The 21,407-nt window shown below is 44.1% G+C and overlaps 1 protein-coding gene across 9 annotated transcripts in view; it reads right to left on the bottom strand.

Annotated features, from left to right (window-relative positions):
- BLTP1 (bridge-like lipid transfer protein family member 1) overlaps window positions 1–21,407 on the bottom strand; it is a 148,449-nt gene that overhangs the window by 2,483 nt on the left and 124,559 nt on the right. For all 9 annotated transcript variants that reach the window (XM_066384658.1, XM_066384701.1, XM_066384710.1 and 6 more), the window contains 20 exons: window positions 20,103–20,344; window positions 19,337–19,552; window positions 17,549–17,726; window positions 16,960–17,056; window positions 15,757–15,918; window positions 15,116–15,255; window positions 13,834–14,035; window positions 12,404–12,604; window positions 10,968–11,147; window positions 9,341–9,478; window positions 8,476–8,733; window positions 7,299–7,446; window positions 6,750–6,907; window positions 6,466–6,658; window positions 6,037–6,254; window positions 5,412–5,663; window positions 4,135–4,338; window positions 2,761–2,955; window positions 1,995–2,129; window positions 520–685 (listed from right to left, as the gene is read on the bottom strand). In XM_066384658.1, coding sequence (XP_066240755.1) covers window positions 520–685; window positions 1,995–2,129; window positions 2,761–2,955; window positions 4,135–4,338; window positions 5,412–5,663; window positions 6,037–6,254; window positions 6,466–6,658; window positions 6,750–6,907; window positions 7,299–7,446; window positions 8,476–8,733; window positions 9,341–9,478; window positions 10,968–11,147; window positions 12,404–12,604; window positions 13,834–14,035; window positions 15,116–15,255; window positions 15,757–15,918; window positions 16,960–17,056; window positions 17,549–17,726; window positions 19,337–19,552; window positions 20,103–20,344 — 3,683 coding nt within the window. The remainder of the gene's footprint in view (window positions 1–519; window positions 686–1,994; window positions 2,130–2,760; window positions 2,956–4,134; window positions 4,339–5,411; window positions 5,664–6,036; window positions 6,255–6,465; window positions 6,659–6,749; window positions 6,908–7,298; window positions 7,447–8,475; window positions 8,734–9,340; window positions 9,479–10,967; window positions 11,148–12,403; window positions 12,605–13,833; window positions 14,036–15,115; window positions 15,256–15,756; window positions 15,919–16,959; window positions 17,057–17,548; window positions 17,727–19,336; window positions 19,553–20,102; window positions 20,345–21,407) is intronic.

The raw sequence follows: 21,407 nt of genomic DNA, 5'->3' as shown, positions 1-21,407 counted from the left end.
CTTGACATTTCAGGGGGGTTGCACATGGCTTCCTCCGCAGACAAAGAAACAATGCAGCACAATCTGTTCTGTTACACTGTCATGACGTATGTGGGAAATTGTGATTTTCCTCAAAGATGTTTGACTCCTACTGCATCTTCCCAAACTAAAACAGAAGTTTACTGTAGCTATCTGATGCACCTGTAAATAACATCTTGCAGAGACGGTGCAAAAATAATAGCCATTATGGAAGTGGAGTTACTTGCTCATTTTAGTGGTTAAATGACAGATGTCACACAATGGACAGCTAATCGGCGCGGAGCTACTCTCAGCGTTTGGGCTTCTGCCTAGCCCAGAACACTTGCAAAGGCAGAAAGAAACTGCAAAAGTAGCGTCAGACATTACCAGTGAGGTTACAACCAGCTAACTGCCAAATATATATATTGGTAAAAAGCATTTAATAACCTAATACATAATCTATAAACTTTTTTACCTAGTGATCCCATAGAATATAGGTAGATATATACACCCACCGCTTACCTAAGAGTGGGTTCTAGATGCCATGTGTTGCACATAAAATCTCTCCAGTCCACAGTGGTATAAGTGATGCTATCTTCTCTGTCTTTGTCAGAGGAATTTTCATCATGTATAATAATTGGACTTTTCTGTCCTGGTCGAGTAGATAAAATCCGAGGTGGAAAAATGGCTATAATGAAAATAATAGGTTAATATTGCAAATATGTATCTTACAAGCTTATTTTAAATCATACAAACAGAATAATTGGCTCCATTTTATCATTTTATTTATCAACTAGCCAGACTAATTTAATTACATTTCTTAAAAAGTAATATTTTTAAATAAGCCATAAATAAGTGCCAATAATTGATATTGCTTAAAGAAAGACAATGTCATAGTTATTGCATTATTCTTACAATTAGAAATAACGTCTGCCTGACCGGTGGTTGTGCAGTGGATAGAGTGTTGAACTGGGATGCTGAAGTCCCAGGTTCGAAACCCGAAGGTCACTGGTTTGAGTGAAGGCTCATCCAGCTTGACAGCAGGGTTGCCAGCTTGAGCATGAGATCAGAGACACTATCTCATGGTCACTGGCTTGAAGCCCACGGTTACTGGCTTGGCTGGAGCCCCCAGGTCAAGGCATATATGAGAAGCAATGAATAACTAAAGTGATGCAACTATGAGTTGATGCTTCTCATCTCTCTCCTTTCCTATCTCTTTTCTCACACACACACAAAAAAGGAAATAATGTCCTCATTTATTTTTGAGTAAAAGCATATGTTTTACACATATTTGTGGGCCCAAAACTAAAGGTGAAAAAATGCTGCGATTTATTTGATGGTAGGCATACGGCACTGAAATTGTCAGCTGTAGGTTTTCTGCAGAATAGCTGTGGGTGCTGTCTTATTTTAACACCTTTATTGAGATATAATTTATTCCTTCAATGTGTACAACTCAATGACTTTAGTATGTTACTGGCTATATATACATATGTATATATTTGAACAGTGGCACTAACTTAGAAGCTGTTTATGTAGCAGCCTTTTCACTGTTGAGCACTCCAAGATTTATAAAAGATGAAGTCTTTCTCAGTTGGTGATTATATGATAGGTGACATGCTACTTTACCATGTAGTTGTTTCTTAGTCATTTCACTTGACTAGTGATATTTCCTTAGAGGTTTTCTTTTCTTCTTTGTGAGAATCCCCTACAAGGCCTTCCTCACAGTGTCCATACACACATGGAAACATTCTGTGAGGTGTCACATGCCATTCAGTGTGAGGCATGGTTAGTGTCATGTGTGCCAGCAGATAGTCTGTCGCACAGTCTTACTAATAGATTATTTATAGTTATTTCATTATTTTATTTCTATTTGCAATGCATAGAGGAAGGAGACACAGTCTCCTCATCATTAGTCCATAAAAATCTACCTGAATAGTGGACGGCTGCCTCCCCTGAAGCTGAGAAGGAAACCCCCACCCCCAAGAATGTGCCCCCACCTTTCTCCTTCTCTTTAAGGTAAGCCGACACCAAGTCGTGGAGGAACATGATAAGCTCTGCATCCATCGTCACGCAGATGTGGTCAGTGAACTCCGTCACCACACTGCACTCCACCTTGGGCTTCAGGTTGGCATCTGCAGGGGCAAAGCTCTCCCATAGTGAAGAGTTCATGAAACAGTAAGTCCCCTTCTCTTCCTGTCAGGAAGGGATCTACATCCACTTAAATGCAACAGTAGAGAAATGAGTAGTCTCTTTATGTTATTTACAAAGTGACGAGAGTTTACTAAGCACTTTAAAGTATATGCCATTCATTCCTCATCAAAACCCCATGAATAAAGTCCTATGTATTATTATCCTCCATTTTACTGAGGAGAAAAAGGTACAAGTGGACTAAATCAGTGTTTTTCAACTGCTGGTCTGCTGACCAGTCCATCAGATATTTTGTACTGGTCTGTGAAAGAGTTAACTACCCTGATGTTGTACGAAGATTACAGACCCAACGATCTTAGTCAAATTCAATGCTCAGGGTGATTTCTGCCTTAGCAGTCCCCAAAATAATTCCATTTTCACTGGACCCAAGCGTAAAAGGGTTGAAAATCACTGGATTAAATAACTTGCTATAGGGTTATATGGCTGGTAAGAAAAATCAATCAATTTGACCCAGGAAATCAGTTTCATCAGATTATATTAATAATTACACAAATAACCTGTGGGAAAAGAGTTTTTGTAGTAACTTTAGAAACTGAGGGTTGTTTTTCTACATACCCTGTAGTGAAGGCTCTTGTGGTTCTTGAACATGAATGGATTTAAAGTCAAGCTGCATCCTTGGTAATGCAAAGATAGTCTCCGTTTCATGATTGTAGCTAGAGCCTCCTCGGAATCCACTCAGCAAACTGGAATTCTTCACTGTAGCGCTATTCTCACTGTTATTAGCATCAACGTTACGAAGTAGGTTTAGCTCTACATGCATAGTGATAAAGACAATAAGAATCAAATTAATTCAGTAGGCACTGATGAACCTATAGCTTTTATGACACTATGATACAAGGACTTTTATTTCAAAAGTTGGGAAATAAACTCACATTTGAAAAAATAAAGCCATATAACATTGTGGTCTTGAGAATAGTTATATCTCTCTCTCTATAGCTAGGTGTATAGATATATTTATATAAATATAGGGATATATGTTAATATACCACATATAGTGATTTTTACTTATATATATATACACATATATAAATAGTGATTCATACCACTATTCTCAAGACTGAACCTTTATTACATGATTTTGGATAAACCCAATCCATTTGGTTTTTGTTTGTTGACTTTAAAATGAATGTTATTCTCAACTGAATTCGTGTCTGAATTTAAGAGTTTCATTAATCTCAGAGTTCTGCATACATTGACTATTTCTCTTCTAGTTTGCTTCCTTATCTAACTCCTTTGTTCTCAGAACAGCCTTGAATCCCTCGGGTTGCCTATTCCATAGTACCTGTTTCCCACAGGGCCCAAGCCATATTCTTTTCCATTTTGAAAAGTCACCTTTAAATAAAACATTCAAGTCTTAACATGTCTCAATCCAGTCAGTTTTCCAATGCAAATGAAATGACTGGTAAAAACAGTACTGTCGACTTGAACGCAAAACAACCAAAAAATAAAAGTGTTCATGACCATAACATTATAAGACTGGTGAATCTAATTAAATGAAAACACTCATCAAAACCATTCTCTTTAAACTTCTGAGACTTCATGGGACTAATACTTAGTTTTACTTTTTTCATCCATCTAGACCTTAAGTTTGTGGCATTCTACTACCTAGTTGTACAATCAATTCCCCAAACCTCCATTCAGCAGTAGTACAAAAATCTTTTTCCAGTTACCATGAACTTAATTTCACTTATTTAAGCCAATTTTATTTTGAATGTTTTCAGTTATATCCATAATAATTTAAGTCTAGGAGATGTTGCATTACCAGGATAGTGAAATGATGTACTAATATTGTTATTCATGTCAGTATGAGAATGAAACTTGTTTAACTGAAGAAATGAAAAATTCTCCCTCTACTTAAATTCTAAACAGTCAGCAGAGCTCAAAATAGAAAAAAAAAATAGGTATTTCCTATAACATCAAACTTTTCACCTTCATTTCTTGTGGCTGTAACATAGTTGAACCATTCTTTCACACTCGCTACTCCATGGGGTGGGTTTTCATGGCGACGCCTCGTGATCTTGGTTATTGTTGCCATAGGACTTTCTAAAGCGCCACACGGTTTGGTAACCATGGTATTATGGCCCAGATGAAAATCCAATGTTTGTACGATATATGTAGAATGATCACTAGAGCCTAGAGGAAAATAAAAAAGTTTCTTAATACAACAGACTATATGTAGATGCGAAAACAGCTGTGGCCTTGGAGCAGCAAATTTTGCTGCATCATAGAGAGGGTTGTGAAAATGGGTAAAAAATAAATTACAAGTAATTCTTCTCTCTTAGTTATGACTGGATTTATCTCCAGGACGATGAAGAGCATCAGCCATTTTTTGCCATCGAGAAACTGCTGAGGAGGAAGTGAGAGCCAGAAAGAGCTGGGTTCACTGCTGTGAATACAGCAGAGGCAGAGTCAGACTACCTCCAAGTCTGACGGTGTAGTCTGAACTGGCAGGTCGCCTCCTGCCCCTGGCACCGCGTCTCTCCCGGGCATATTTCTATAAGTATATGGGCAACAACTGCTGTCACACAGATGACGGCTAGGAACGGCGGCCGATACTTTAATTGCCTGAACAAGAAAGAGTAGGCGGCACATTCAGAAGGAAGTCCCTGACCATGTCCACAGATGTCAGCTCATTGACAGTGAACTCTGACATGCCAGGCACATCATGCCAAGTAGAGATGGACTTCAGAAGGATTTTAAGAAAAAACTGACAAGAGACATGAACAAGAAAAATCGCTGGGCCCTGGCCGGTTGGCTCAGTGGTAGAGCGTCGGCCTGGCGTGCAGAAGTCCCAGGTTCGATTCCCGGCCAGGGCACACAGAAGTGCCCATCTGCTTCTCCACCCCTCCCCATCTCCTTCCTCTCTGTCTCTCTCTTCCCCTCCCGCAGCCGAGGCTCCATTGGAGCAAAGATGGCCCAGGCGCTGGGGATGGCTCCTTGGCCTCTGCCCCAGGCGCTAGAGTGGCTCTGGTCGCAACAGAGCGATGCCCTGGAGGGGCAGAGCATCGCCCCCTGGTGGGCAGAGCATCACCCCTGTTGGGTGTGCCAGGTGGATCCCGGTTGGGCGCATGCTGGAGTCTGTCTGACTGTCTCTCCCCGTTTCCAGCTTCAGAAAAATACAAAAAAAATAAAAGAAAAATCGCTGCCATGGGCATGGAACCGCATCAGGACAGGAAAGAGGAAAAGCTTGAACTGGGGCCGCTTACCGTCTTCCCAGATTTTCTGAGCTTCAGTCCAAAAAGCAATGTTGGGTTCTTCCAAGTGAAAAAGGGCCCAGGATTTTGAACGGAAATTTGGACCATGAAAACAAGCTAGTGTCATGTGATTTCCATGCAAGCTCATTGATCCTCCAAACTGCATCCCATCCTCTGGTAACGGGACCTGGAACAGCGATATGTGGCACCCGGACACCACCTTTAGCACTCCGGGCCAGTGGCGATGGTGCGCGGCATCCAGCACTGCAAGGACAGCAGACAGCTGGGTAAATACCTGCTGACCGAGGTAATGAGTGACAGCAATCACCTGCCTAGTGTGACACAACTGATAAATTCCCGCTCAGATGTCACTGGTTATGACAATGCCCTAAAGCATGGCGTTGTCATAACCAGTGCTCAGGACTGCAGTGTGTGTGTGGGGGGGGGAGGGGGGCGGGAAAGGGACCCCGGCTGCAGTAGGCAGGAACCTGCCGGCGGCAGCACTCAGGCAGGCTGCTGAGCACTCCAAGAGAGCCTGCAGTTGCTGGGTCAGTGGGGGCCATGCACTGTTACTTTAAATGAAGGCTGTGATGCATTTCTTGCAAGAGAAGACACGCAGGCCCCCTCTCATTCTTACGCTGCTCTTGGGAACTCTTCTCGAGGTTGTTGGCCGTCGTCTTAGGTGGCAGGTAAGGGACCGGCCCCCAGGTGGACAGCGCCCGCTTGCTGGTGTCGAACTGCTGTGTGAAGAACTCCTGCAGCTTCATCCCTATTTTGATCAGGTCTGGCGTGGTCGACCTTGATATCATCACTTGGAAAATGTCCCACTTCAAATCTCCGTGGACAAAAATTTCACTAGAACATAAAACAGAGTCCTTAACATAGATCTCATAGGAGACAGTTGAAAAGTACAAGGAAATTCTCCTCCCCACCTCACTTCTTCATTCACACTAACTGCGTAATACAGAGTCACGTTCCAAGAAGATGACCTGTCTGTGCCTTCTCCCTGGGTGACAAAATACGCTAAAAGCAGCCACGTGAGGGTCAAGGGCGTGGCCGCCGGTACCTCTTGTCAGTCGTGCTCGAGTCCGGGGCACTGTACAGGTTCACTTTCCACTCATCCTGCAGCCTGAGGTCGGCGTTACTGAAGATGCCCATGAGGATGCTGGAGCCCATGTAGTCAACGCGGGCTTCTGTCGAGCCCATCGTGATCTGGATTTTGTGGCTGGGTTGCTGATTTGGATGCTCAGAAATATGAGCTAAAACAGAAATGGTAATTATTGTTCACAGAAATGCCTAATGGGGAAAAGAACTCCTTTTTAATATATCAACTGTAACATTTCAACATACCGACCATCTCCAGAGCGTTGACGTCTATGGTCCCTCCAACGACTCCGCCCTTAGAATCTAACTGGGACCTTCCCAGCCCCACGGACATGCTGATTTCTCTGTCACGGTTACTTCCTACCGACAGGCGGCCCTGGCTCTTCAAACCACTTGTCGTCCAACTGAAACAAAGAAAAAGGTTATTAATTAGACATGGCTTCCAGTGTCATGAATTAAGAGATGATTTCAAAAGGTTTTTAAAAAAATCTTTACTATGAAAATCAGTAAATGTTTAAATATTAACATTTATGATGAGGCTTTTTGCTCAGCTAGAAAATTATGCCATTTTACTTATAATTTTTTCTTTTGAGAACATATATTTCATGTTGTTTTATAGTATCTTTAGGATTAGATTAAGCCATTTACAGGATATAGCAATTTTACATCTTTTATCTATTTTTACTGCCTCAAACACTTCAGCATTAAAAAAAGTTTTGAACTGCTTTACTACAATAAATAGGAAGAATTAAAACTAATGATTAACTATATTTTCTTTGTATCTGAGTCACTTACGTTGTATTCCCCATTACATTACTCATATTCATTTGCACGTTTAGTTGCTTCAAGTTGATGGCAAACACCACAAGTGTTTCCCACGGGGTCCCTTGTTGACTTGCTTTGTTGGATTTGTTAAAGGGAGTTGATGTTTTTGAAAGTGAATCTGAAAATAGAAAAATCCAGTGCACATTTATTCACATAGATGCTCAATGATTACAAAGCAAAACCACTCATCACTATACTCTTAACTGAAAATATGATATGATATCCTTGCTCTGAAGCCTAACACTAAGCAGCTGTCACACGGCTTCTAGAAAGTTCTCACTGACTGGCCGGGTAGTAGGTGCTGGCAGCTGCACCGCCGAGAGCCTCTGAAGTTCTGCAGGAGCTCTGTTTCACACGCAGAAAGTTCTGTGTGCATGGGATATGCAGGAAGGACCGCTCTTTGCCCTGGGCTTTTCTCAACAAAGGAGGAGACCCCAGCCTCCTACAGGCAAGCAGGGCCGGAAGGCAGGGCCTGGGCTGCGGTAGAGGCTGCTGTGTGCCCGTCTCGTCTCCCGAAGGCACCCACATTGTGACTCCTCTATCTGCTCCCTACACTTTAACCTTACCTTGTGACATGAACTACGTCCCTCACTGTTATATGTTCAGACACAAGTAGTGCTGAGTACATAAGAGTTAAAAAACCACGAGGTAAATAAAAGAATGAACGAATACAAAGCTTAACTTTTTGGTAGCAAACCACCTGAACAACATTGTAGGTTTGTTCTATTTCTAAAGATAACTGTACCACTGAGAAGCACAGATTGGTAGCTACAGATGTCAAGTACAGCATGGGGACTATGGTCAGTCACACTGTAAGAACTACGTAAGGGGTTGGGTGGCGACTGGAAATATTGGGGACCACTCTGTAAAGTACAGGACTTTCTAACCACTATGCTGCATACTTGAGAGCAATACAAAATAAGCCGCTATATCCCCTGTAATTCAAAACTAGAACTAAAAATTGTCCCCTGTGGAACACGCTAACAACATGCCTGCTCTTGTCCCGGTCCTGCTGCCTCTCCTGCCGGCATAGCCCCTGGAGAGTCTGCTGTTGGCTTTGGGGTCCCCCCAACCCTCTTCCAGGAATAACTGAGAGTTTTGTCTTGGAGCACTGCAGGGCTCCTGGTGAGGGAGAAAGCAGAGTTACCTCTGCGGGGCACTGAAGAGTCAGACACACTCCTGGACCTTACGGAGGCTGGTGACTTGAGGCTCTGCGCTGCCGCCCCAGGGGACATGGTGCTGTTGGTCATGTGCTCGCTGAACACATTGGGTGACTGCGGCATGTGGGTGAAGGAGGCCGACTGACTGGGCTGCTCCCAGGTCCGGCAGTAAGCCTTCCGCGATGATTCCGGGGACAGATGCTGGCTGGCCCCTTCAATGGAGTCAGGCGTGCCGGGGCCGGACGCTAGAAGAAAATAACCACAGTCAACAGAATCAGAACTACTCAATGATAAAATCGGCATGTTAGAAAGTCTGCCACTCTTCCACAGCTAGTCACAGGACTAATTCTAGTTCTCTACGGGACAAGCGTGCAGAAGCTGCAGTTGGCACAGGGCATCCCTGCTGGCTAGTGTATTTCCCACAGAAGCCCTGAGGAGGGCCGGGTCCCGTCCATCCTGTACTGCATCACACCAACAGGCCTCCCCTACACGCCACAATCCTGCAGCAGTCCCCACACCCCCCCCCCCCAACAGCCTCCACTTCCCATGCCTTCCTCACCAGGATAACCCTGACTGCTTAAATGTGTTTCTGCATTTCCAGATTGTACAAAATTACAGAGGAAAAGTCAGCCGAATGGGACTTCTGAGCAGGCTTGCCTATGAGCCCACGCCTGTGCCCACCGCCCAGGGTCAGTGGAGGGCTCGGGAGACACTTGCTGAACGAGGGAGTGAACTGCACGGTACTGCTTACCCAGTAAGACACGGCTTGTGTTACCAATCGTGAGGCTGTTACAACTGCAGCCAAAATTTAAAGAATCTAACTAAGCACAATCTATCACATAACATGCTTACTTGGCAAATTGATAGTTTGGTCTCCAAGGAAGAGGCGTCTTGCAATACTTCTCCTATACCAGGCTCTTGGAAACGCCAGAATTTCACTAAGTCGACGCATATCATATTTAAAGGAAGCGGATCCTATATCACACACAGCTGATACATAAAGAAAGAAAATCTGTTAGAACAGAACTTTGCAAAACCTTTAATATTTTCACATGGTATAATACGACATGGTACTACACAACTGAATTATAACTGTTACAATTCATGAAATATCAAAATCAGTTGCACAATGTGATTAGTAAATGATACTGCGTTCCTTCCACAAATGAGAAAAAGGGAGCATCCTAATGGTCAATCCACTGCTCGCTGATGTGAGGGACACTGGAACGATCTCCTTGTCATGAACGTCTTGGAGAGGTTCTAACTCACGGACAGCCTCTGACTTTGACACAGCTTTTCTCAAACACGGCAAACGAGTGGGGCAGCTGGAATATACATGTCCTCAGAGCGGTGGCAGGCCAAGCGGCCTGTGGAGGACCTACTCTCCCCCAGGCAGAGCAGCAGCTGGGCCCTGCACAGGCAGACCTGCTCCTGCCCTGCTCCTCCCCTCTGGAGCACCGGGGCTCTGCCTGCCTGCCTGCCTCTCCACACCTGCTCTCTGTTCCTGCTGCAGCCCCTTGGCTGGCCCAGAAGCAGCTGTACACCCCACCCTTCCCCCAGGTGCCCCGTGGGCACTTCCTTCTTTACTTGCTACCTAGGTCAGTGACCTCTGTCCCTCTGTCCCTGGGCTGAAAGTCTGAGGCCCCCTGTCCTTTCTGCTGCTGCTCAGGCCATCTGTCTCCAAGCCGGTTGATTCTCTTCCCCTTGATTCCTGTCCCAGCCCCGGCCTCCAGCCTTGCTGCTTGGTCCAGCTCAACAGCCCCTCACACATCTCTAATGCTGCCACAAATTCTCTCTAAAATACCCATTTGTTTTATATCACTATCTGGATGTGTACATACAATGTACTTACAATGAAGTATATACACACAGATGGTTATTTTATCCTGTATATATAATCTGATCATTCTTTTATGGTTGGAGCATCTCAGATCAGATCGATCCTCTCAACACACAGTGTACAATGTAGTACATGTGTTATCTCTGGGGACGATGCTATCATCCTGTCTCTTAGAGACCTTTCCCGGCCTCGCTGCCCCAGATTCAGGCTCTCTAGCCCGGCATACGAGTCGTATGTGTGTACTGTTAGCTTTATAACCAGCTTTGTAACTACTGGCAGACCAATTTTGAATATTTAAAATTAAATGTATGTAGAACATTTTTAACTCATTCCTCTATCAAATAAAAAATTAGGAAGTTTACCAATTCATGGTAGAGGGGTGAATAAAAGCAGTTTTCAGTGATTTAAATAGGCGTATTTTAAGCCCTTGAGTGATATTTCCATGTATTATCTAGATATCATATTTCTGACATTGATTACTTGGACTGAGAGTGTACACTAGCCTGAAATGTTATTCCTCTCCTTTATTACGAAGAGCCTAACATTATTCAATAAATTTAATATCCAAAAACTTACAAAGGAGGTCCTTATTTAATTCTGGAAAACAATATTTAGATAAAAATCTATAAAATTGAGTACCAGATATATTTATTAGCGTGGTATCCATTTTGCTTGCAGACTTGTTTATAGACTGACTTTCAAAAAACGAGGCCCCTCCTGAACGCCTGATCCGAGACAAACTCACTTTCACAAACTCAAGGTTTATACTCAGCGAGTCTTTTCGCCCAGTGACTGAAGTGGGTTCTTCATCCACGTTCCCTTTAAAAAAACACACGCACATACATGTGTACATACACACACACCCTCAATCCATGAAATTGTCCAGAACACTGGAATTAAACACATCAATTAAAATCACTTAAGTGAGTCTGACCAGGCAGGGCGCAGTGGATAGAGCGTCGGACTGGGATGCCGAGGACCCAGGTACAAGACCCTGAGGTCACCAGCTTGAGCGCGGGCTCATCTGGTTTGAGCAAAAGCTCACCAGCTTGGACCCAAGGTTGCTGGCTCGAGCAAGGGGTTACTTGGTCTGCTGAAGGCCCGCAGTCAAGACACATATGAGAAAGCAATCAATGAACAATGAAGGTGTTGGAATGCACAACGAAAAACTAATGACTGATGCTTCTCATATCTCCGTTCCTGTCTGTCTGTCCCTGTCTATCCCTCTTTCTGACTCTGTCTCTGAAAAAAAACAAAACAAAACAAAAAAAAACTTAAGTGAGGCAAAAATTTCAGCAGGATGAACAAATAAGCATTTTTGTGATAAATCTACACTTTAAAATGCCAGTGAAACTTAAGTTCTCTGACTTAACAGTAATAATAATAATGTCTCATTTTAAATGAACAAACATGATCCGCACACTTTTAAAATTTACTACATGTAGAATAGAATTTCTTATACAAATAAACCTATATCCAAAGAAATCATTATGCTGTGTATATCACTTATAAAATATTCTGAGTTTTCAAATTCTTGTATAATTCATTTACCTGATTTAATTACTTCATATTTCTACTTATTTGTAGAGATAGGATAGATATTACCAAGAGGAAAAATTTTAAAGTTTCTGATCTTGCTTTCTATCCATTATTAAAGGTGTCACAACTTCTGAAAAGACCAAAGCTTGCAAAGTGCTACACAGTTGGCTCTGGCCAGTTGGCTCAGTGGTAGAGTGTTGACCCGGTGTGTGGAAGTCCTGGGTTAGATTCCTGGTCAGGGCACAAAAAAGAAGCAACCACCTGGTTCTCCTCCTCTCCCCCTCCCTCTCTCTCTCTTCTCCTTCTACAGCCATAGCTTGACTGATCCGAGCACATCGCCCTGGGGCGCTGAGGATGACTCCATTGAGCCTCCACCTCAGGTGCTAAAAATAGCTCAGTTGCAAGCTTGGGCCTCAGATAGGGGATGCTGGGTGGATCCTGGTTGGGGCACCTGTGGGAGTCTGTCTTTATCTTGCCTCCTCCCACTTAAAAAGAAAGTGTTATAGAGTTGATAAAGGCAAATGTGCAGAGTGTACCTAAGCCCGTAGAGCCCGACGTGAGGCCGGAGACGGTGGCTTTCTGCTTGCCAGCACCATAGGGGTGGAACACGTAGAGGGAGAAGTCGGACATGCAGGCGGTGAAGCTTAGGCCGGATGAGCTGCTGCTGGACGTGGTCAGGTCGGACTGGCTGCTGCTGTGCCGGCTCCTGCCGAGAGGGCTGCCCAGTCCCGACGAGCCTGCAGCCAACAGACCCCCAGGCCTTATAAGCCACAGAAAGTCAGAAAGCCCGGCACTAACACAGTCTGGGAGCCAAACACGACTTGAACAGAGAATAGAAGAACTCAAACATGAACTCAATAGATTCCGGTTAATCTACTTGGTAAACCAGGGTTGACCACTGAAACAATCATTTATACATGAGACTGGTGGACTCCACAGCTTCCTGTTTCTTCTCTCCTTTGTGGAAGAGGCACAGATAGTTGGGGTTTCAGCAAAGTAGGCAACAAACTGGACAAACTGTAAACAAATCTAAACCAAACAGCTGGATCCACATTCTAGTAGAAACAGTGGAAGCAGCAAGGTGCACAAATGCAGTTCCACTTCCTGTGACAGCTCGGGCGCACTGGTGGACACTATGTTCAGTGAAGCAAGTCCCTCAGAGAGAGACAGGGACCATGTGATTTCTCTATGTGGACTCTAAAGAACAGGATAAATGAACAGGACAGAAACAGACGCATAGTTACAAAGGTCAGACTGATGACTGCCAGAGGGGAGTGGGTCTTGGGCCGGTGACGAGCTGGAGGGATGGAGAAGTACAGACTGGCAGTTACAGAATGGTCACAGAGATGTTAAAGTCCAGCCCAGGGAACACAGTCAGTAATACTATAATAACTATGCATGGTGCCGCGTAGGGATTAGAAATACTGGGGGGATCACTGCGTCAAGTATATGATTGTCTAACTACTATGCTGTATGTACACTGGAACTATACTGCTCACAAAAATGAGGGGACCAGGGAACATGCAGACACCCCAGTACTCTCAGCTTTTGTCTAGTGCGTTTTCACCAATGAAATAAAAGTTGGTTTTGTATCTCATTTGCATAATCAAACAACTTTCTTTGACTTGTTTGCTTTTCTGATGTTCTTGTTTAATAAAAAAGTCAAATGCTTTTTTATCGCTTCATATTCATTCTGAAATATCCCCTAATTTTTGTGAGCAGTATAATACATAATACTGAATGTAGACTGTAATTAAAAAAAAAACAACCCTACAGAAATGTAAAAAAAAAAAAGCAAAACATTAAAAATCTCTCTTAAAGAACAAGTGTCCTCAGTGGCAAAAATTACTGTGGGTGAACAGGCTAACTCCCAGCATGCTTTAAGCAGAAACCCTAGGCGACTATCTGAACAGGGCACTAGATAGTGCCTGGCACTATATGGGTGGGTAAAAGGAGGTTTCTTTACCTGGCGTTCCTGTCTTGCTTGCAGAGGCCTTGGCTCCACTCTGAGTGGCATTACCTCCAGGGGACAAAGTCTCAGCAGGATACGTGGTCCCTAAAGTCTCCAGTTCTCCCCGGTTTGAAGAGAACACCAAGTCCAGGGATGGTAGCTTCAGCATGCATTCTACTCTTGAGACTGGTAAACAGCTGAACTTGATCTGTGAGGGCTAACGTGCAGAAAGCCAATGAAAATGTTCTGGGCTAAACCATTTCACACTGGATGCCAAAACTCCCATTTCCATTTCAGTCTGCATATACCAAATTGACTGACACATAAAAGGATTTTGTGTTCACTGTATTAGCTTTTGCAGACAGACACAGGAGATAGTAAGCAACGTATTAACATCATGGTATCATTTTTAAAAACGAAAGAATTTGAAGAGCTCCGAGTGATAAATATTTAGGTATTTAGATAATTCAGATGTTATGTTCACATCATACTTGTTCATAATCAAGTCTTTTAAAGGAAATAATTTCCCTTATTCTAAAATTTAGAAAGACTTGTATTAATAAAAGTTTTATAAACTTCCGAGACACCTCCCCCCCCCCCCCCTTGCACATTTAATCAGATCTTGAGAAAAGCTGGTGCAGAACACCAGAAGGAAGCCCCTCTGGCCAAACTGCTCCTGGAGGAAACGGTTCGGTCAGTGATCACGAGGGTTTCTTTTATTTTGAGACTGATTATAAGATTTTAATTGACGGTAAACTAAACCTTCAGGTTTAGATATGTGTAGTTTTTAAATCCTCTTGCTTAGTTGAACTCAATCAGAAGCTACCAATATACTCCCAAAGACCTACTGACAGGACTGTATTTTAAAATAAAATAGAAAATAAAAATGACATGACTCTTAGCAGAAATCTAACAAAGGCACTATTCTGACTTCATATCTCAATTACACTTTATATCTGCCCCAAAAGGACCACAATGGCAAAAAATACACACACACACACACACACACACACACACACACACACACTGCTAAAAAAGAGGGGGGGTTAATTTATGTATTTTTCTTTTTTCCACAAAAGTATGAGATCTAAACTTTGAAAACCCTCCTTGGCAGAAAAGTGAACACATATAAAACTGCACGGGTCCCTGGGAGTTCCGCAACCTCTCAGGCACGGTACATACGAGGTCCGGGCGTCCAGGGGAAGAACCATGGAAAGGGACTAATGTCGGAAAGGTTCAAATCAACGCAAGCCACACATTTTTTTCTCTGGAATAGAAGGGGTAAAGAAGTGTCCACCTGCACTCGGACATAAACCACGACGTCCACGGGGAAGGAGGAGTAGGCAGAGGTGGAGGAGGACACCAGCGATGTCGTGGACTCCTCCAGAGGGTCTGGAATGTCAAAGTGCCCCATGTCTTCATCCTGGGAGCTGACAGCTGTTAGAACAGTGAGTTTCAAGTTCCATCATTAGGACAAGTGCCAGTCCTGCACTCAGGGCTACGCATGCACGCACAGCAGCGCTGGTTCTGTGGCCCATCACGCAGCCCTCCCTTCCCCAGGGCAACCTCCTGCTCATCGCAACAGCCCCGACCCCACACTGCGACACTGGTCATCCCAGGGAAACACCTTCGCCCTTGGGGGCTGTCCAGCCTGAGAGATGCCCCAGGACCTAAGGATAGGATTTTCTCATGATTAGCTGTGGCTAGGGGAAAGTCCTATAACCTCACCAGGACTTGGTTTCTTTACTTATAAAAGAGGACTAGCTGATCTCTCAAGTTCTTTTCCAGTTCTATAAGTCTTTTATATTATCACTGAATCTATTATAAATAACATATAACTATTATAAATAACATATAATGCCACTACAAGACCCTTCTAAGTACTAGTACCCCAAAATGTATGTGATTGGGAAATGAGTCCATGAGGAGGATACTCACTTGTATAATTCCTTTCAATCGGTGTAATTGGGATGGTTTCCAGAGCCTTTTCCAGAAAGTCTAACAGGCAGGGACTGATGACCATCTCCTCTGGCAAGGACTGCAGTGCCACCCAGGCGTACAGCTTGGCTGTTTTGACTCCCCCACTTCCTTTTCCTTTGGCTAGAACATTGACAAATGTGAGGTGAGTTTAATAAAATACACAACAATTTTGTGAGACATCAGAATGTTATGACACTTGAAGCAGGTGAAGCACTGTGTACTGTGAAACCACACAAGAATGGAATGGAGACAGTAGGCTGACAGAGATGATGTATTGACGGTAGAATACAAAGCTGACTGATGACGTACACAACACAAGTGATTCCTACTTGCTCTAGTTCACAAATTTTGGTTTGGCTCCTCAAGCTTATACTTTGCCAAGTCTCTCACAGGCCATAAAAAATAAGGCCACTTCAGCCATGTTGTGTCTAGGGTCAGTCCTTTTCAGGGACGTCAGCTGCCCTGACACGAGAGCACTCCCACAGCCAGGTGGAGACACCCCCGCTGGAGAACTGAGGCACGGAAGACGGCACGGGACACTGCCGGCGCCCCAGGCCCAAGCAGGCATGTGGACGGCACAGCCCGCGCCGGAGTCTCACCAGTTGCTTCATAAAGGACTGTGAGTTCAGATTCACCCAACCAAATTGTTCCTGGATTCGTGATCCACAGAAACTAGGCTGGAAGTTATAAGATACCAAGTTTTGGGTAATTTGTTATGTGGTCAGGCCCACTGCACTCACCCTGTCTCGGGTAGTCTGATGTTTCCACCTAGATCACCAGCTCCCAAACTGCAGCTACATATCACTGTTTCTAACCATGCATGGATCTACAGATACTAAGTATTCAGTGCACCGAGTTCCACAACCAATGCTAAGGCAACGTCAATCTGAAAAGGAGCCCGAAGCAGTGGCCGCACGCGTCCCTCTGTGCACCGTGCACAGCCATTGGACCTGCCTCCTCTTTTTCTGAACTGTGAATGTGACAGTCTCAGCAGAGCAAGCAGGTGATGACGGAGCATGAGGCTGTGGAGGGACAGGGAGAGCCGGCCGTGGCTGTGAGTACCTGCGGGCAGAGGTGGGGGCTGGGGAGGATGTAAGGTGTGAGTCCTGCTCTGGGCCGTGCAGGGTAAAGGAGGGAGGGAGGCAGCACTGTCTCGCATACCAGACAGCTTGGACTCTTTGGAGAGCGTTCTTGGCAAGGAAGATCCCCGGGAGGCGTTAGGCGACTCTGTCTTCAGTGTCTTGGAATTGTAATGCAACTGTATCGAAAATAATAAACTTTTAAAGTTAAAATCACCCAGATGAGAGAAACCAAGAAATGCAGGGAAATGGAGTCACAAGAGCCAGGTCTCACGCTTACAAGTTAGCACTGTGATCCCAGCACATTTCTTAGCTTTCTTTCATTTTTAAAATTTACAAGGTCACCTAGATAATACTGAAAGTTATTTCTAGCTTAACATTCCAGGCTTCTGTAATTCTGGAATCAAAAAATTGTTGTTTAATACAGTTGCACTGGGCAAGGCTTAGCAGACATGCTATAATATCAATGTATGAAAAGTTCATTTCTTTCTGCCCAAATTCTGTGGGAAAAGCTGTCTAAAAGGAGCGACAACCTGTGATTTAGACGTCTACCTGTTAGAGAAAGTGCTAGAAAGCCTATTTCATACAGCTGGTGAGGGAAGGGCACGCCTGACAGAAAACCACCACAGACATTGGTCACCCGGCCCCACGCCCGGACACAGGCTCCATACCTTCACGTCCACTCCAGGGATATAAAACACTGTCGTTTCCAAGTCACTTGGCTTTGTCTGCAGCGATGAAGGCACTTTCTTGCCAGTCATTAAATGGGTGGTAGAGGCATAATTAGTTTGGAACTTCTTTTTTGAAGGAGAATCTTGATCTAAACTCCTGGAACTTCTATCATAACTCCTGTAAAGAGAAAACTGTTTTATCTTTTTTAAAAAATGGCATTTCTCTCCTTTCCTTCCATTTAAAATCAAACCATTATTTACACATGAAAGGGAAGGAATCCCTCATCAGCGCAGGCGAGAGGGTAAAGCTGCTTGGGGTCCCCAGCCCCCGCGGAGGCTGTGCACGAGCACCGTCTCTCCCTGGTCCACAGGGCATAGCCAGTCACCGTTTTCTCCACCGAGGGTATGGCTGGTTCACGTGAACACGGGAAGTTGAACCAAATGAACTTGCCGTTCACAGAGGGAAACACTGGAGCAACAGCTAGTGCCAACCCAAAATAAACAGCTTTTGATCATCACTACCACCTTTGTAAGAATTTAATTTCATCCTGTGACTTTATAAAAGCCTCCTCAGACACACAGACTGCTAAAGACCTTCTATGGTGGGATGTTTCACACTGAGGAAGAGGGGACAGACGGTGAGGTGGGCCCGTAGTCAGTCTCCCGCTTCTGGGACGGTCAGCCCCTGCCCCCTGGCTCCGTCCACATTCCCACCCACCTGCCGATCCTTATCATCTTCTCATAATTCTCTTTCTGATTAGGAAAAAAAGGCAAAACAAAAATTCAAAGAAAAAATACTGTAACATCAAGCCTGTTCGCAGTGCTGATTACTTATTGAGGGGAGCAAATGGTAGGGCTGCCATCGTCCCTGGAGTACATGAGAGCCCTGGGTGCGACTGACCTAGGCTTTCTCAGTTCTCTGTGAATACATCAACACTCTCCACAACCAGACACCCCTGAGCACTGCACTGCTCCTACAACAGAAGTGTGCACGGCACAGAGACCAATGCAGAATTCCAGAGGTGTAACCACCTGCATTCATTTTCTAGAATCTAAAGCAGACATCCATTTCTGGTTGCCAAAATATATTACACACTTGTCTAAAGAAATAGTATACTAGCCTGGCCTGTGGTGGTGCAGTGGACAGAGTGTGGACATGGGACTCTGAGGTCACCAGTTTGAAACCCTGGGCTTGCCTGGTCAGGCATGCACGACAAGTAAGCAATAAACAAGAGTGAAGCAACTATGAGTCAATACTTCTCATCTGCCCCCTCTGTAAAATCAATAAATAAAATCTTAAAAAAAAAAAGAAATAGTATACTATACAAATACCAAACATTATAACTATGATTAAATGTACTCTTAAGTCTGGGGGAGGGATTATACTATACAGATAGTAGTTTTTTTGTTGTTTTTTTACAGAGACAGAGAGTGAGTCAGAGAGAGGGATAGATAGGAACAGACAGACAGGAACGGAGAGAGATGAGAAGCATTACTCATCAGTTTCTCGTTGCGACACTCTTTGATTGCTTTCTCATATGTGCCTTGACCACGGGCCTTCAGCAGACCGAGTGACCCCTTGCTTGAGCCAGCAACCTTGGGTCCAAGCTGGTGAGCTTTTTGCTCAAGCCAGATGAGCCCGCGCTCAAGCTGGCAACCTTGGGGTCTTGAACCTCGGTCCTCCGCATCCTAGTCCGACACTCTATCCACTGCACCACCACCTGGTCAGGCCAGACAGTATTTCTAACAAGTGAAATCACGTGTGCCCCCTACTGACCAGTTTCTCACCTTCTCAAGCTTATATCATCGTGTTCTTGGAGGAGAGTGGTTGGGTGAAGCACACACTTCCCACTGTCAATTTCAACCCGTATGTCAAGTTCAAAGTCGATATTTCTCTCTGTGGCTGTGCTGCTGAGGCTCCGGTTGACAGGCGCTGTGGGCCAGCGCTCTGTGAACAGCTGATGGACAGCGGCAAAGCCTGTGGCTTTTTTACGGGACGTATGTCTGCAGAAGGAACAAGTGGTCACCTCATTGTAATCAAGTGGGCAGACTTCCTAATAAACTATTCCCCAGCACGCTATGTGAGCAACAGTCTGTAAATATATCATGCTATTTTATAAATTCACACAGAACACTCAACCAGTTCATAGTAGCTGAATTCTTCCTCATTTGAGGGGTCACACTTTCCTCAACAGCTATGCTCTGAGATGTGTGACTGTGCCCAGCGAGTACCAGTGACGGGGACATGGGCACAGCCACTGTGCCGAGGAAACCGAATACGAGTGTGGACACCATTCTCGACATCTGGGAGAGATGAAATTTTGCTAATTTTGAAACTCTTCCTAGATTTTATTAAAAGACAGAAGCACAAGAAAAGAAAAATAATGCCATATGAAGCTCAATGACATTTGTAAACTGTGGACACGTCTCTTAGTGTCACTCGCTGGGCTCCTTCAGATTTGTTTTTATGAAATTTAACAACAGTACATAATGCTTTAAGCTCAGTCCCAGATTCAGAAATGCTACCCAAGGATCTCAAAACAAGGCTACTCACGAGGGTTTCCTATAAACGTAAAACCTCTCCCTGTCGTGGTCTTCGTCCTTGTCAGAGTCTTCACTTGTGGAAGACAGACTGTCATCGCGCCGGCTGTCTTCAGGGTGGAAGGTGACGCCTGGCGGCAGGCCTGGGGTTCTGGGAGAACTGAACACAGAATGCGACCCTTCACTGCTGGCTGAGTAATGGGAGTGGACGTCCACGGTTACCGACAGAAGGTCCAGTTCTGTCTCCTCTGGAAACTAACCATCCAAAAAGGAGACATGAATCAGGTTCACATCATGAATCTCTTCTCTATTAAAAAAGGAAAAGCTCATGTTTAAGCATTTAAAAATGGTTTTAGAGTGGAATTCCCTCACTCTGAACAGAGAGAAAGGTCAGATTTATGAACTTATGAAATGGCGCAGCAAGGAAGGAAACGGAAGGTCAAACCACAGAAAGTCACACCGCCAACATACGAAACACTAGAGTGAAACTCGGCTTGGTAAGCACCAATCATCATACTAATTAGCATGAAGCGTAAGTTAGACATGCTGTGGAGGCGAAGGAGCAGTGATCAGCTGTCATGAGAGGGCACGAGTGCGTGAGTGGGGGGGTGCCCGCGTGCAGGGGCAGCGCTGCAGGTGCGGGGGGAGGAGCGGGGTATCCTGTACATACAAGGCCCCAACGACTGAAGAGAGCAAATAGCTTCATGATAAACACATTACTCAAACTCAAGAATGCTAGCCCATGGGGTAAACAGTGTGCATCAACACCATGTCACTGACTGAGGACTGCATCTCGTGGCCATTGCAGTTAAGTAGCTCGAAAATTGTTAAAGAAACAATTTTCGATTCCCAGTTTTGAGAGCTGCCTGACTATCCTCTGAGGTGATAAGCCTCTGTCAAGTGTAATGTGCAAGGTAAGTAATTTACTGCTGCTACTATTATTAGATACCTAGTGAAATTCTACTTTCCTAATTCAAAATTTCAGCCATTTGCTTTTCTTCACTGTTTATAATATACATGATACTAGGTAAACAAGTATATCAGATTTTAGTTATCAGCACATCTTCAACTTTTAAAACTAAGGTATATATGTAGATAAACATTCCTTTGTTTTATATCTATTTTCTGTTTGATGATGCTAACGATCTACTTTGTAGTTTATCATTTCATATGCTGTATTTTATAAATAGTATTCACTGCTATTTAAAAATAGGACTTGAATCAATATAATATTAATGCATTTAAGAATCACTTAATCATTTCCCAATATAGTCACAAACTAATGTAATGTTATATGTCAATTATAATAATGTTTCCT

This window comes from Saccopteryx leptura, chromosome 1, assembly GCF_036850995.1.
Source record: "Saccopteryx leptura isolate mSacLep1 chromosome 1, mSacLep1_pri_phased_curated, whole genome shotgun sequence".
Classification (NCBI taxonomy): Eukaryota; Metazoa; Chordata; class Mammalia; order Chiroptera; family Emballonuridae; genus Saccopteryx; species Saccopteryx leptura.
This window is presented reverse-complemented; position numbering and strand designations above follow the sequence as displayed.